At 39.5% G+C, this 16,449-nt stretch overlaps 2 protein-coding genes and 1 pseudogene across 3 annotated transcripts in view; 2 read left to right on the top strand and 1 right to left on the bottom strand.

Moving 5' to 3' along the window:
• Window positions 1-16,449, bottom strand: part of LOC144645152 (trypsin-2-like) — a 50,321-nt gene that overhangs the window by 28,872 nt on the left and 5,000 nt on the right. The window lies entirely within an intron of this gene.
• LOC144645953 (uncharacterized) lies at window positions 2,862-5,413 on the top strand (annotated as a pseudogene).
• On the top strand, window positions 10,351-15,109 carry LOC144645175 (putative skeletal organic matrix protein 5). 2 transcript variants are annotated; one of them, XM_078504660.1, is made up of 4 exons: window positions 10,351-10,945; window positions 13,213-13,267; window positions 13,807-13,945; window positions 14,456-15,109. In XM_078504660.1, the coding sequence occupies exons 1-4, from the start codon at window positions 10,726-10,728 to the stop codon at window positions 14,972-14,974; spliced, it is 933 nt and encodes a 310-aa protein (XP_078360786.1). In that variant the 5' UTR covers window positions 10,351-10,725; the 3' UTR covers window positions 14,975-15,109. The 2 variants fall into 2 exon arrangements, with proteins under 2 accessions (XP_078360786.1, XP_078360787.1); XM_078504661.1 differs by lacking the exon at window positions 10,351-10,945 and adding an exon at window positions 12,504-12,828.

Here is a 16,449-nt window from a genome sequence, read left to right as displayed (position 1 = left end):
CATTCCCAAAAAAGTTGTTTGTTTACAGCTCCAAATTCATGGATGTAGTTAAATTCGTATTTTATCCAAAAGCCCCCACCATACGAGCTAATTTTTGGCATGTGAAACGTAGAATAATTCAGCTTTCTGCTTTAGTTAACTCTTCGTTGAACCGTTGTATTTTTTGGTCTTAATTTACTTCGAAATTTTTTCTTGCGACGTTTGCGTATTTGCCAGTTCTCGGCCACCCTGCTCGCTATCACAGCTTAGCGCTTCGTTTTTAATATAATTTCATCTGCTGCTGCCAGAATGAAAGAAATAAATGTTTTAAAAATAAAGTTCAATCTTATCTCTAAGTTTTGAGCTGACTCTTGTCTTGTCTATTATTTCTACAACACCTAAATCTTTCAAGACCTTTTCACTGCAAAATAAACCATCTAAATGCACGGGTCACACAATGCGGTTTTGCCAGAACCTGCACATAGGCAACTAGGCGCGTTAAAATCCTTCTTTTCTAAAGTAAAACAAAGCATCATAAAAATAATTTGGGATCGATATAGTATAAATAGGTTTACAGAGTGATTTTATGACTGTGAAAATTAATTGAGCATTTTTTACAGATAATTACGGACAAGCTTTTTAGTGGCCGAGAACTGGGCCAAGGTTGCCGAGAACTGGGCCCACAAATGGAGCTTTTATTTTTATTATTGCTCGGGCAAATTAATTTTTGACCGGTCGATAGCTTTACACCAAAAAGCTGAATAATGTAGCTAGCTCTGGGAGAAATTTCAAGTTCCTGCAGTTCTTCTGAGGTAAGAAATACAAGTTTACGTCAAAAGTGGCCGAGAACTGGGCCAAGGTGGCCGAGAACTGGGCCCACAAATGGAGCTTTTATTTTTATTATTGCTCGGGCAAATTAATTTTTGACCGGTCGATAGCTTTACAACAAAAAGCTGAATAATGTAGCTAGCTCTGGGAGAAATTTTAAGTTCCTGCGGTTCTTCTGAGGTAAGAAATACAAGTTTACGTCAAAAGTGGCCGAGAACTGGGCCAAGGTGGCCGAGAACTGGGCCCACAAATGGAGCTTTTATTTTTATTATTGCTCGGGCAAATTAATTTTTGACCGGTCGATAGCTTTACACCAAAAAGCTGAATAATGTAGCTAGCTCTGGGAGAAATTTTAAGTTCCTGCGATTCTTCTGAGGTAAGAAATACAAGTTTACGTCAAAAGTGGCCGAGAACTGGGCCCCATACTGTACTTTGCCCCGTAAGCTTTTTTCTCTGTCCTTCCGCCGAAGCAAAAAAACACAACCTGATTACACATTAACCCAAAAGTCGACCAAGTGTGCCTGCAACGATTTCCTGTCAAAACTAAAATGAAAACCATTGCGGTATGCGTCACCCGTAGCGGTTTTGTAGCAACCCCGAGCTATCCCCGTCTTTTTGGCCGCGCCAGGAGACTACGCTCTAGGACGACCAAAGGGTAAACCTTAAATCGGCCACGCCCGATTAATTAGTTGAATTTTAAATAAACGACGCCCTCGAATAAACGCCGCACTCAAATCACAAAAATTTAATAAACGCCGAATAATTTATATTTATACATTAGCGTCGAATTCATGTTCTACAAGATAAGGAATGGAATGTAAAATTATACTTTTCTCTCTTATAAATAATAAAGGTTGAACTGGTTTGAGTAGCTTTCGAACAGCTTAATCTATTAGTGTATTGGAGGGGAGGGGGGGGGGGGGGGCGGCTAGATTGTTGACTGAGCTGAGTAGGGCGCCGTAGAAGTGGAGCGAATCAAAAAGCAAAATCAGATAGTGTAGCCTTTCCTTCAAGATCTTCTACCTAGAATGACTGGAGTAGAAATTACTGATTTAATTGAGATTGGAGTAAATGCCAGTGATGTGAGTGAGTAAAGATGCGATGGCAGATTTTTTTGTGCGAGCTCAGCTCTAGTGAATTCAGATGCAAACAGTATGAGACACTGATAGAGTCTCGAATTAAAGGAGCCACAGTAAATCTAGTCAGTGTCTAGTTGAGACTATTTATTCATAGAGATCCGCTCCTGCTTCAGTCTTTGCAGTAAGAAATGAAATCCGAACGCAAGGGATTTAGTTAAAAAACACAAACTGCTGAAAGTTAACGAATCGAGAATTTGTGCCCCTCATTAAAGTAAGACCACAGCTGCTTGTTAATTCGCTTGCTGTGCAGCAATCATTGCAAACGAATTAAAGATGATTTTACACGTCTGGATAGTCGCATTCAGTTTATACAAATATTTGCCGTGACTTTCCTTTTCCCCTGACCTCGGCGGTCACCCATGGGCTTTTTATCCAGCCTACACACCGTGATAATTACCTGCAACAACTGTATAATTTGTATAATAGTCATCTGGTTTCAGACAGTGAGCCGTGGTAAGGATCCATCGAGGGTCAATCACTGACCCTCCACACACATGTCCTTCATATTGATGTTTCAATGACACTTGACAGGGCCACGCCCAAAGAAATAGAGGTCGTGTTCCGAAATCTTCCGGGACGGAAAAAGGAAATTTTTCCCCAGAACTCATTGTCTCCTATGGATTAGAAAACTGACATTCGTAATAAAGCATGACGATGTCATGCCAGCATAAAATGAAAAAAACTGCAAAACAAAAGAGTAAAATAAACTTCAAGTACCCTCAAAAATTACTTTCGACAAAATGTGTTTACTTTCATTAAGCTTAAGCTGAGCTCTGAAACTTGCATCATTTTTTTTTTCAACAAATCAGCATAGACATGATTCATTTCTACCGGCTAATGAAGTACAAAACGAGCCAATTCTTTCCGAGCGTGCCGCCACTTATCGTGGTTATACTAGGTTCGTTATTCGCTAACATGGTGAATGTGGTTTTAGTGTTGTGGCAATTGTATATAGAGCAGTTTTCACTTGAGTGTCCAAAGTAAACTGCGTTTGCTTTGGTTTTGCACTACTACGCTAAGTGATTGGCTTAAAAATCTCGCGCCACTTTCTCAGCCAATCAGGAGTAAAACCAAAACCAATCGTGACTCGCTCGCGCACGTTTTCACGCGCTTCGTGCCAGCTACATGTATTTGCTTCGAGTTTTGATTGGTTCACTGGATTGTCTGTGTCCTTTGTGATTGGACAGAGTAATTACTTTGGTTTTGGTTTTACGACACTCAATTGAAAACTGCTCTATATAGTCAAAAACCTTACTCTTTAGCAACAGTAGGCAACGGCTGAATGAAACATTAAATTAGAAGAAAAATAACTCTAGCCTGCACGTGCATTACACAGATTCATTCATTTCTAAGCTGATCGCCTAAAAACAAATACTTGAAATACCAAATTCTGCCGATTTTATAGATCGAGTAACGAAAGGCGAGTTTTTTGCTCTGTTTTGAATTAAACGCCAGATCATCACAATGCCCCCCCTCCCGGCCCACCCTCCATCTCATGTCCAACACATAAAGCATTAATAGTCCTGAAGCTGTTTGGTCCAAAACGAAAGGACCATAGATTTTCCTCGAAACAGAGTTATTCGAGAAGAAGAAACCAAAATATGATGAGTTTGATTTCGCGAAGGCGCGAGAGAAACTTCGAGAAAAATTTGACTCGGTGATCGCTATTCCTACAGAACTACAAAAAAGGTTTCAAGCGAAATTTCTGCGAGACACAGCTGCCTACGTCGATACATTGGACACGGAAGAGACCAGATCCGGTATAAAGGAAATTGACTTCGATCGCGAATATGACATCATCGAGTTACATGAGCACATATTCGCCATTGGAGGGGCGGCTGAAGGGCAGGGAAGCGAACCCACTTCGACTGTCGAAGTGTACGACTGCACGAATGAAGAATGGCGACAAATCGCTCCTTTGCCAGTGAAAACCACAGCATGCTATGCTACAGCAGTCACAGGTGTTCCCGCGCTCGTTGTAGTTGGCGGGTTTGGTGGATGGAAGGCGCTGAACACCGTGCAGATGTACGACTGGGTGACCGGCGAGTGGCAGGTACTCAAGCACATGAGAAAACGGCGATGGGGCTGTTTTGCCTCGGGAACAGAGCACGGAATTCTAGTGGCTGGAGGCTGCGATCAAGGCAGTGTGCTTAACAGCGTCGAGCTATACAACGTAAAGAAGAAAGAATGGTTTACACTGCCACCGATGCTGGAACCTCGTTGCAACTTTGGAGGGAGAATCATCGGGCGCAAACTGCTGGTAGCCGGGGGTGGTTCTGGCTTCTACTTCAACAGCGCAAAGAACTCTGCCGAAATTTTCGACGGGGAGCAAGGAAAATGGACAAAATTGCCTCCCATGAGGCGAAAACGTTACGGTTGCACAGCCGTGGCGTGGAAGAAAAAACTGATTGTCGTCGGAGGGTGCGATAAGAATGGGACCGATGTCTTGGACGTTGAAGCGTTCGATTTGGAAGGCCATGTTTGGCTTGATTTGCCTCCCATACCCGTGGGATATTCCTTGTGCCGGGCTGAAATTGTGCAAAACATGATGGTTGTTTTTGGAGCTGATGGCGGTGAAAATACCGCTTACGCCTTTGATTTTGAACTAAACAGATGGGAAAGCTATTTGGAATTACCGCAGGGAAGAAATGCTTATGCCATCGCAGTTGTCGGCATTTAGAGATAACAAATTAAAAATACGGCCACATTGATTTTTTTCTTGTAGGAGATTCGTCTGAAAAAAGAATGACAACTTGTTTCTGGCAGTAGAACATTTTCATATTTATATTTAAAATAGCTATTTATAAATATTTTTCAATGTCTTTCTGTTGATTGCATTATTTTGGCTGTAAATATCGATAGCATAACATGTTTAATTGATTAAGGGAGTTAGTTTTTCAAAAGCAAAAATACAACAATGACTTGTTTTTTGTTTAACCGATTTAATTGCGATTATTTATCGTATATACGTTTTTACGTCGAGTTTGCGAAGTGCCTTAGGCCATTAGATTGTTGGAGAATGTTGTGGATTTGTATATGTAATACATGAACCATTTAATATAATTATTCATAGCGAAATGAGCTTAAACTGCCATTTTTCTGTGGTTAAACGTAAAATGTCACCGTTTATATCAACAGATCGCGAAATGGCAATTTCAATTTGAACTGTTTTGTCGAAGTTTTCGATCATCAACGAGAAGACAGAAAATTTGTATTGTACGCTTCAATTATTTAGACGATTAAAGACAATAATTAGCATTTTCTAGAACTTCTTAGGAATCTTTAATGACATTTTCCTTTAAGGAAAACGCAGATGTATTGTGCTTGTCCGTTTGTTTATACAGCGGTAGCACCTAAAATTTATAATGGCTCGTCATCAAAAATGAGAAATTATTCAGATCTAAATTGTAACTTATTCCTTTATATTGTAGTTTAGTTTTGACATAAACTAATAAATTAGATCGTCAGGTCTAAGTGGGAGGGATGCTTTGTCATGTAAAGTTTCGTGTAAACAGCCCAAGGGCCAGTTAAAAGTCAAATAGTACCTCGTAAAATTACTCTCACCTGACAAGCACATGCAAAAGTAATCCTTTTTATTTTATACTATTTTAAAGTGGTTTTGGAACAACGGCCACAAAAAGCCCAGTGAGTCAATCAAAACTTGAACCAGGCTAAGAACTACCAGGGTCAAAATCCGGGTAACCTAATTCGAAGGTATTTTTGAAAAAATAAAACGCTATATTCCAATAATTAAAAAAATAATAATAATAAAATAGCGCACTATTCTGTATCCACTGTTTGTTTTGAGTTCAGAACGATTTGTTTTCGATCGATTTTTACGGTAATAAAATTTTTAAAACGCGACGTATAATGATTGGGTCTGAGCTTTTTATGCTCCGTCCACACTAATGCGTCTCCGTCGATCAGGGGGATGCGTTTTCGCCTATCATCTGACACTGATACAATAGGGCTCCGTTTTCAAATGTCCCCATTCTGCACAACGTTAACAAATGTGTTTTGATATAACGATGAGCATTTCCGAGCGTATCAGTGTAGAAGATGGGCGATAACCCATTAACGAAAACGCATAATGGACCTTCAAAACAGGGAACATGTTTCCATAATTGCTTTCTCGTTTTACCATGGTGCCATGTCGCGCGGAAACACAGAATGTTTCTGCGGTGTAGCAGAAGCAAATTTTGCTTCTTGGAAACCAAAATTGACGCTGGAAACAATGCTTCCCATATGGCAAAACTGGGAACATTGGGGAAACATGCGCGCTAGGAGTGTTTCTGAAAACACGATTCCTCGTTTTGCCAGGCCTTTAGTGTGGACGGGGCCTTTAAGGCTTGTTTGCACTGGACATAAGTACACGCACATGAATAGCCGCGTAAGAAGAACGAAGACACCGATTCTTTTTTTTCTGTTCTCACTAGGAGTCATCGTGGCATAAGCATGAGCATAACAATAAAATTGTGTGTTCTTCGTGTGGTTGTGCTTATGTTTATGTCGCGGTGATTTCTAGTGAGTACGGCATTAGAAGAATGTATACAGCCAATTCGAAAAAAGGTTGTCGGAAAAAGTGCACGAGACAAGATCGACAGGTGGTATGGATAGAAGTGTATTTATGTCCAGAATTGAACGCAGGTATTGTTTAATGAGTACTTCATGTTTGACTGTGTTGTTTGACATTTCCATATTACTTAGCTTTACTTCATATTTGACAGAATTTGGTGTGCTTTTGTGAAATTTTATTAATGAGGACACATACCCTGGGCGCTTATTAAATTTTTGGACCTTGAGGGTGGGCGCTTATTCGAGGTGGGCGCTTATTCGAGGATGGACGCTTATTAAATTTTCACCATTTGAAGCAAGCAGTACGTTTCTTTTTACAATTAAACCATGTATATTAACTAAACGTGAAGGTATACGAAAGCTGAATTTTAAATGTTCATTGAACGTTTCAGTAAAAAATACTAAAAAACTCGGTCTTCGGTATAGTCTCTTAGTAGTACTTAGTCAATTTTAATCTCAACTTCAACAATAATCAAAATTCCTCTTTTGCCCTCATTTTAGGGGGGTGGGCGCTTATTCGAGGCTGGGCGCTTTTTTTTAAATATAATATACCTTTCCTACCTACAGGATGGGCGCTTATTCGAGGTGGGCGCTTATTCGAGGTTGGGCGCTTAATCGAATAAATACGGTATCTGCATGTTCTCTTCAGACATGTGGAAACAAGGTACTTTGAGCCACGCTGAATTTTAGAAGAATTATAAAAACTCAAAGACATGCGACAGAAAAAGCAAAGCTACAGAAAAAGGTGTGAGAGGCCAAACAAAATTTTCACGTGCAAAAATACAAACTTGTACATTTCTTCTAGGCCAATATGCAAAATTCAAGTGAAAACCCAAACCACCTTTCGGTCTTGTCGCGTGCACTTTTGCGCTTTTTCCCAACAACCTTTCTCGAATATATTCGTTCTACTTATGCGGTTATGCTTATGCGGCTTGCGCTTATAGTTGTGCTTATGCCCAATAAAAACCAGCCTTTAGACCATCCGGGTAACGTTATTAAAGCGAATGGGTTTTGATATACACGCAAAACTGACACCGACAACGCAAATCAGCATATATCAAAATTGTTCTGCCTTATTTTCTTTCTCGAAGTTTTCGTTATGTTGGAGTGAGATAACAGATTTTTGACCTGGGGAAGCCTGTTATAAAAACCTGTAGAAACTCTGCTATTCCTGGGGAAATTTGCTGGCTGCCGGAAGGCTGGGATCTTTTACAGCAAACAAATCTTCGGAGACGACAAGAACAGTAGACAGAACTTGCTAAACTGAAAACTCAGAAAAACAAATATTTTCTACGTTGGCTTTTATATTTTTTTATTCTTCCCAAATTCAGCTATATTTTATTCCCTCACAGGAGTATTATTCCATATTTTAATTACAGAAAACGAAAGGAGTTCAGTTACAGCATGTTTAAGGTTTAGTTCTCAAAGAATTCTGCATATTATCACAATATGGGAGAAATAATGCAGTATGCACGCATCCTCGGTATAAAACTCGGAAAGTTAACGAATGCAAATGACTACGACACGAGAGCAGAAACTCACTCTGACATGATCCGTAAGTGCACGTGAAGCTGGGAAAGTACGCTAAAAATTCTAAGTGCTTTTATATTCAAGGAACTAAGCCTACAAGGTCGGAAGTATATCTTTCTTGTGTTATAGTGCAGATAAGGATAAGAAAGAGAATATTCCCTTGGGATAAGATGATAAGATTGGCTGTCAGTATGTTAACACCATGTTTGAGAAAGTTCGAAACAGTTTGGTCTTTAACACAGGAGGGGCGTGTTTAAAACACGAAATGGCGAAATGGCGAAATGGCGAAACGGCGAAATGGCGAAATGGCGAAATGACGAAATGGCGAAATGTTAAGATAAATACACGTGAATAATATAGTTTGGTTTCCTTTTGAACTTCAAGGTAGTTCTGTTTACATGTCTAGACTGAATTATTTCAAGGGAACATTTCAATGTTCTGGCCCAGAAATATAATGAATACTTGTCACTTATCACAATGCTGAAAGGTCGCAGCAAACCAGGATATTTTTTTCATTTAGCACTTGCCAAGTTGCCTATCAGTATCTGCACTGCACTACAGAGCTTACATTGTATCGAAGGACTGATATAGACATCGAACGTTACTCCGTTTCTGTACAAAGAACGTTTGCCACTGATATCGTGTATGAACTTTACCCGGAACTTTATCGCAAAGTAGGTTTGGTTTTGTTAATCCATTTCTTTTGAATGTTGGAGCTCAAAGCATTACTTCATAGCCGAGACTCGGTGGTAAATACGAGATAAACAAATCATTTTCTTCCAATGTCTAAACGAAATGCCGACATCTCGATCAAGAATGTCCTAGGCGTATCAAACAGCGCCCTGTTAACAGGGAGAGACTGGAATCCAAATTACCCATAGGTTCGTGTTAGGTTCGTGACGGGTCTACGTGACGGAGAATTTGTGATTGCAGTTTCTTTTATTTTTCGGGACTTATCTACAAGGATGAATTCGGCAACATATGAAAATTCCAGTACAACGGTAATATCGTATAACTTTGGCTTTTATCTTCAGTATCATTTCGCCATTTCGCCGTTTCGCCATTTCGCCATTTCGCCATTTCGTGTTTTAAACACGCCCACACAGGAGTGCCATTCTTAAGTTTGGACGTGGGAAAAAGGTAAAGATAAGTCGAAATATGGAATAAATACGGACCAGAAATACCCTCTTAATTCCTCTGGCAAGCTAAAAGACTGCTAATGTATATTTTAGTCACCTGATCGACAAGGCAGAAATTCTTCCAGTTGGCTGAATTTTCCTAGGTAGCATATATTACCAGTTCTCGGATGTCGATTTTGCGACTGCAGAAGAAATGCTCATAAAAAGACTAGGTTGGTTAGGCAGCGCACGCGAGGAGAACACGTCATTAAAGTTCAGTTAATCAGCATTTTTTGGAAGCCTTGGGGGACAAAATTGTTAAGACATTTTTTGACAAAAAACCAGTGCGATAATAACCGGTTGTGATATGACTTTTCTGCGTAAGAGAGCAGGTTCTCCGTGGTGCGTCAACTGTGAAAAAATGAGGGATGGGCTGCGTGGGGGTGCGCGTGGAAGATTGTTAATAAAGGGTTGAGATTTTTGTTGAGTTTTACTAAGTTTACAGCCAGTATATACCAACTTATTCTGCATTTTATCACCAGTTACTCCGGGGTTAGAAATTGTGGCGTGGGAATAAAGATGTGATCATAAAGTATGCCGCATTCATGGTATATAATACGGAAAGGTAATGAATGCAAATGACTACGAAATGAGAGAAGAATCTTTTTCATTTCATTGGATTACTCTGAAATGACCCGGCAGCACAAAACTGGGAATATGCCTTGACAAAATGCTTACTACTATATTTTTCTAAATTTCAACACATTTGAGGCTTTCCCACGTCCACATTTTTGAGAATGTTAAAGAGACCGAACTTATTCAAACTCTGATCTGAAATCTGCCCTCTTACACAGGAAAACATACTTCCCACCCTTAATTGTAGCCTTGGTTTCTAGCAATGAATCATGATCAGAAATACTCTCTAAATTCCTCGATGGATCTTTGAAATGTATTTATCTGATCGACAAATGAAGGCAAAAATTCTACCCGTTAGCTGAAATAGGTTTATTTTGATTGTATTAAAATTCAGCTTGGTAGCGAGGCCTAGAGGACACAAACAAAAGAAATGAACAAACATGCTTGTAAAATTTCTTTTGTTCGTGTGCTCTAGGCCTCGCCACTAAGCTAAATTTTAATACGTCGAAAGAAGCCTATTTAATTCCGGCATTAAGGTACCATCTGTCACTATTTTCTCAGACGTGAATTTTGTTTTAGGGTATTAAGGGTTAGGTTTTGAATTATGGTAGGAATAAGGATAAGATTTAGGGTTAGAGATGAATGTTTGTGTTAGGTTTTAGGGTTAATAGAGATTTGGAATTGGTTAAGGGTTTGAGTTTGTTTACTTGATCGACAAGGCAGAAATTCTCCGCTCAGATAGCTGAAATTATCCTAGGAAACAACTGTCACTAATTCTCAGTTGTTCATTTTGCGAGCAGAAACATGTTCATAGAAACTGACCAGGCCAGTTAAGCAGCCCATATACAAGAAGAACACGTCGTCGAAGTTAAAGTCGAAGCTCAGTTTATCTCTTGAGGTTTTTCTCGAAGAATTGGAGAATGAAGCTGTCCACGGCAATAGTTCTTCTGTTGCTTAATTTTACAAGCATATTCCATGTTGTCGTAAAAGGTAAAAGATGCCGTGCTTGTAATGAACTCCAGAAGATAAATGCGAAGTTAGCTGACCTCCAGCAGATAGATGCGAAGTTAGACCAGATAAATGCCACGTTAGCCAAGCTGTTGGCGAGTGGAGGGACTAGTGGAAGTGGTTCTTCGTCAGGTAAGTTTACTCATTCTGTTCTTCAAAGTTAGATGAAGTGTGAAAACGTCAATTTTAGCATAGAAAAAGCAATGGAAATGTATGTGCGTTTTTGTAGCTTTATAAAACGTCTTTACGACTGTTTTCGTCTCATTAAAGAAAGGCGGTGTTTCTTTCACCCACGTAATAATATAAGCTATGATATGAATGCAAATTCCGAAAAAAAATTCAGACAAATTTTTATAATACAGTTTGCTCGCGTCTTTTTGTTTCTTGATTTAAAGAGGGTACGCCACGGTGCAATTTAAGATCATTCTATTGCATTGCATATAAACTGGACTTATAACAACACAAAACCCTGTGGTTTTGACTTGAAACTGTAGAGAAACGCAAAAGAAATCCGGAATGCTTTTAACCAAAATTTAAACGCGGGAGGGCATCAATAAATGGTTTTTAATATTGTGTTATGTGACACACAGCCGACTCACTTAATTCTTTGAGCTCGTTCATATTCACAGTAGAATCCCGACTTCTCGTCACTTCCCCAAAATCATAATTAATCATAAGTAATTTAACGGAGATTAGCAAACTTACGTTTCGTTTTTTGTGGGGGCAAAGCCTCCACATTGGCATCGACTGAGGGATTTATTTATTTATTTATTTATTTATTTATTTATTTATTTGTGCGTGGGTTTGCTTGCGTCACGTGGTCTTCTGCGAGAGAGCCTGGGGATGAGGTCGGCGGTGCGTGTCGAGTAGGCTATATTGGATTTTGGCGTGTCGTTTTGTGTGGTTTCTTTAATTTCAGCTGTTCCTGTAGTTGCTCGTCATTACAGCAGCTCACGAAGTCATACTAGCCAACATTTCGTTTGGCTGGAAGTCTGTGCAGGTTGCACATCAATTCAAGAGGAGCTTTTACGCTTACGAAAAGCGATGTAATAATCGATCTCTTTCGTATATGTCCAGCTAGCGTCGTACATAGGCCGTTTTACGGATACGGCATTTTGCCCCCTTCGAATCCTATAATGCTTATTAAAATGATTTATTTTTTTATTGTGATAATTCCGCAATTACCATAATAAAAGAAAAATATATATTATAGGATGCGAAGGGGCAAAGTCAATATCCGTAAAACGGCCTATGTAGGAATATTCGAAAACTAAATCGGGTTTCACATAAGCTTCATTAACGATGGATCTATCTAGTAACCAGAGCGTTGGCTAAAATCGCGTGCGTGGCTGCCAGTTGTTGGGAATAAAAGGAAGAGCTTTTCAGATGAAACAGGACAATTTAATACATTTGTACTTGAATCAGTCTATATGGCTATATGTTCTGATATATGTTAATTATTCTGCAATGCAGCGATATAATAAACAAACCATTTTAGTGCTACTGGTTAAAAAAGGAAAAAAAAAGGAAAAAAGAAAAAAAAATTGTCTCCTCTGGGGTTCGAACTCGGGACCTCTCGCGAACTATCGTTTCCCAGTAAGATGCCTACCCGAGTGCGCCTCTCAATTATACTTTTAAAGTTAGGTGAAAATATGTTATATCAATGTAATAGACATTCCGCTATCAATGTTTGAATCACTGTTGCACATAAATTTTCAAGGAATGAAAACTGAACTTTTTAACTTGGCAAAAAAGTCAGTCGTGGCTCGAAGAGCTCCTTGATCTTGTTTTTTGATCTTGCTTAAACTGCAAAACAGGGTAAATCTCGCGAGTAGAAATTACTGTGGCTACTAAATTTGGCGATTTGCTGAAAATCGCAAAGATTATTTGCCGCAATAAATAGCAGCCTTAAAGTTATTGAATGTACTAAATGAATTCACAAAAAAGAAGAATCAAATTTGAAATTATCAAGCCCCCACACGTACGCATCGCGGACCGATTTTTTGTTTTAATAGGTTCCGGTTTATCTCGTTAGAGCGGTTTTCACTTGAGTGTCGAAAGTAAATTGCGTTTGCTTTGGTTTTGCATTACTATGCTCAATGATTGGCTAAAAATCTCGCGCCACTTTCTCAGGCTCTCAGCCAATCAGAACTAAAACCAAAACCAATCGTGACTCGCTCGCGCACGTTTTCCCGCGCTTCGTGCCAGCTACATGTATTTGCTTCGAGTTTTGATTGGTTCACTGGATTGTCTGTGTCCTTCAAGGACACGTTGTGATTGGCCGGAGTAATTACTTTGGTTTTGGTTTTACAAACACTCAATTGAAAACTGCTCTAATTAATCATAAGTAATTTAACGGAGATTAGCAAACTTACGTTTCTTTTTTGTTGTTGAAATAGGTTCCGGGTCACCAGAACCAGCAGCTTCGTGCAAAGAGATTTATGACAAGTCCAAGTAAGTATTGCTGACTGTTACTTCTTTTAAGCCAACTTCCCGTTTTTCAGTTCAAAATGGCTCTATTGCCTTACAGAAGAAGGGCGTTGATCTAATCTCTTCACCGCCTCCACCCTCTCCCCTCCTCCTAAAAGGACTACATTTTTATTGTCGAAGTTTTTACCAAAATTTAGACTCGGGTGGGTTCTTAGGATGTTCTTAAATATCCTGACCTTACTCAGCTGGCTTGCTTCTCACACATTATTGTTTTGCTTTGTTTTCTATCTGTCATTTTTAATCTTACTTGGGTCTCACTGACCCGTCTCACCGCCAACCTAGTTCCTAGGCGTTAGGCCGCGCGTTCACGGCTCAGGGAGCTGAGTAGAGTCTGGACTCTATCGTGAGCAGTGACGTCACCGAAAGTGGTCATAAAACAAGAAAGAGAGAATTCTTAGCGACTAGGCTGTCGCATTTTCAGCTATGGTTCATTCGCCTTTCGTATGAGATAATATTCAGAATTTTTTAGAACGAAGTCAAATCGGTTACTTACGATCTTTCAGGGCACAGGAAGACCAACCTTACGATTTGACGATGCAGGATGTTGGAAAAATATCTGTTTACTGTCACATGAGTGACGCCGGCCTCGGTGAATGCGGCGGTGGAGGATGGACACTGGTGATGAAGATAGACGGCTCTAAGGTACAATACATAGTAGACTACAAGCACTCTCTCTTTTCACTCGTTTTCTCGACACTTTTTAGCGTGTTTATGTTGTTTCTCTGCTTTTTTTAATTTAATTTTATTTTTATTTTTGATACTCCTTTGACGAACTATATACGGGAAGAAAGGACAAATGTAGTAGTTTCTAAAGATGAGGGTGACTGTTGAATAGTCCAGGAGAGGTCTATTCATCCCGTGGGGACTTTTGAGGGGGAAGGTGGAAAGGGGAGGCGCAAGTGGAAGTCCTGGCTCATAAGAATATTCACGCAGGGGTAGCTTGAGCACATTTTAAATTTTATTTTGTAGCAAATCTTTATTTAATCTCTTAAATGGTGAGAGTTTGCTCGTTGTTCAAAAGAACAGCGCGCGAGTGAAAGGCCGGTGGGCAAGAGGTGTAAACAAATAAGTAAAATCAGGTATCTTGACAAAGATCCATGCAACATATCCTTTTAGTCTGGTTAATTTCTTTTTTTTTTCTCTTCTACGCAGAACACGTTTCATTACGATTCGTCCTACTGGAGTGACAAAAATGACTACGGACTCCCGGTAGGGGCAACAGCACTCGACACAAATGAAGTCAAGTTACCGTCATACTGGAACACGCCCTTCACCAAGATCTGCCTTGGTATGGAGGCCAACGGACAACGGAATTTTATCGTTTTCGAAGAGAGCGCGAACTCCCTTTACTCGCTGATTGCCGATGGAGAGCATCGCGATACGTTCCTGGGTCGAGACAAATGGAAGACTCTGATTGGTTCAGAGGCATCGCTTCAAACCAACTGCAACCAAGAAGGGTTCAATTCTATCGGAGGAAATCCCAATGGCGCTAAAGCAAGAATTGGCATAATTGGCAATCAAGAAAATGATTGCAATAGCTGCGACTCCAGGATCGGGTTTGGGACCGGAGGGTCGCATGACGACACAAACACGTGTGGCAACGAGGCTGCCTTTAGCCCGGATAATGGCAACAAACACATCAAAGCCATGGGGTACATACTGGTCCAATGATCTTCTGTTACACTGCACGGAGACAATGGGAAATAAGAACTTTAAAATAACTTTATTTACTACAAGCGGGCATAGTGCTTATAATTTCTGTATTGGTAACACCGATACCTTGAATTTGTGATTAATAATAAAGGTTTGGGATGTTTTGGTATTACTGGTTTTCACTGTCACGCCAGGATTGATTAATGTGGGGGAGGGCGATTATCCAGACCCTGAAATAAGGGGGGCACACTCGAAAATCATTTCCTCCGGCCATTCGGACCTCAGTTTGACCTAAAAATAAAATGAGGACCCGGACCCCCCGGACTCCTCCCCTAGATCGACCACTGATCTGAAAGAATCCAAAAACTAATAAAAATTATTTTGAACTCAATTCTATTTATAATTGGCAGCCAGTGGGAGAGGAAACATCCCACAATGCCTATCGATCGGCCAACGTGACACGCGCTGGCTTTGACAAGCAGTTCAAGCGAGTAGAAGGACATTTTACTCATGATTTGCGATTTCATGATAAGTAAAGAAGCCCTCTTATCTCATTCTATAAAACTAACTGTAATAACCTAGTAAGATAATATTTAATTTTTTTTGGCCTTATTCTTAATTTCAGTTTAGGCAAAATTTGAATAATACTCTAGGTGATGGCACACAGCAAATGGTACGGGATTTTCCGGGATTTCGTATCAACCGACGAATAACGAATTAGATCCGGAGGTACCCCGAAACTGGCCAAAAATTAACACACCTTGGTCATTCAAGTTTTTAATCTCAAGGGAAAAGCCCTGGGATCGAGAATGATCTCTCTCGAGATTAAAGTGGTGGGGAAAATTTGTTTACTGGCAACGTTTCCACTCGATCAAATGCGTCACTCACTTTTTGCTTAGAGCACACTGCAGCAATAAATATTCAAATTTAAAAACAAATTTCTGAAAATCAATCATCTAATAATTTCCATTTCGATTTTAGGAAATTGAATGAATTTTTGAAAAACAATATCCAACCTTGTTAATAGCTTATTGACTCTAGTATACTCAGGTTATATCCAGTACAATCCAGTACATGATATCATTTCAAATCAAGAGCTTATCATCTCGCTAGGTGATAAGCTTCTGTTTCAAACCAATTAAAAAGTAATCATATCACGCCCCTACAAACTGCTCCCAATAATGACATGGTCACCAGTTTAAACTCTGGAAAAAACTTCATTTTATTCACATTTCATTACCTTTTCGCATCTTACAAGGATGTATTGATCAGGTTTTCGTAAGTCATGATCAGTAAATGTCACGCAGATTATTTATGTCACAAAATATAATACTACTTATTTACAACAAATTTATGTTTTGAAAATTTGTTTTAAAAGGTACAGATCAAAATACAGGTTACAATGTGTAGTTATTTCTATGACAAGTGATCTAAACTGGCTACAGTTAAGAATAGTTGTTGGTAGCTAAATTTACAAAAATTTACTTAATTTT

This window comes from Oculina patagonica, chromosome 3, assembly GCF_052425735.1.
Source record: "Oculina patagonica isolate OP01 chromosome 3, crgOcupat, whole genome shotgun sequence".
Lineage (NCBI taxonomy): Eukaryota > Metazoa > Cnidaria > Anthozoa > Scleractinia > Oculinidae > Oculina > Oculina patagonica.
This window is presented reverse-complemented; position numbering and strand designations above follow the sequence as displayed.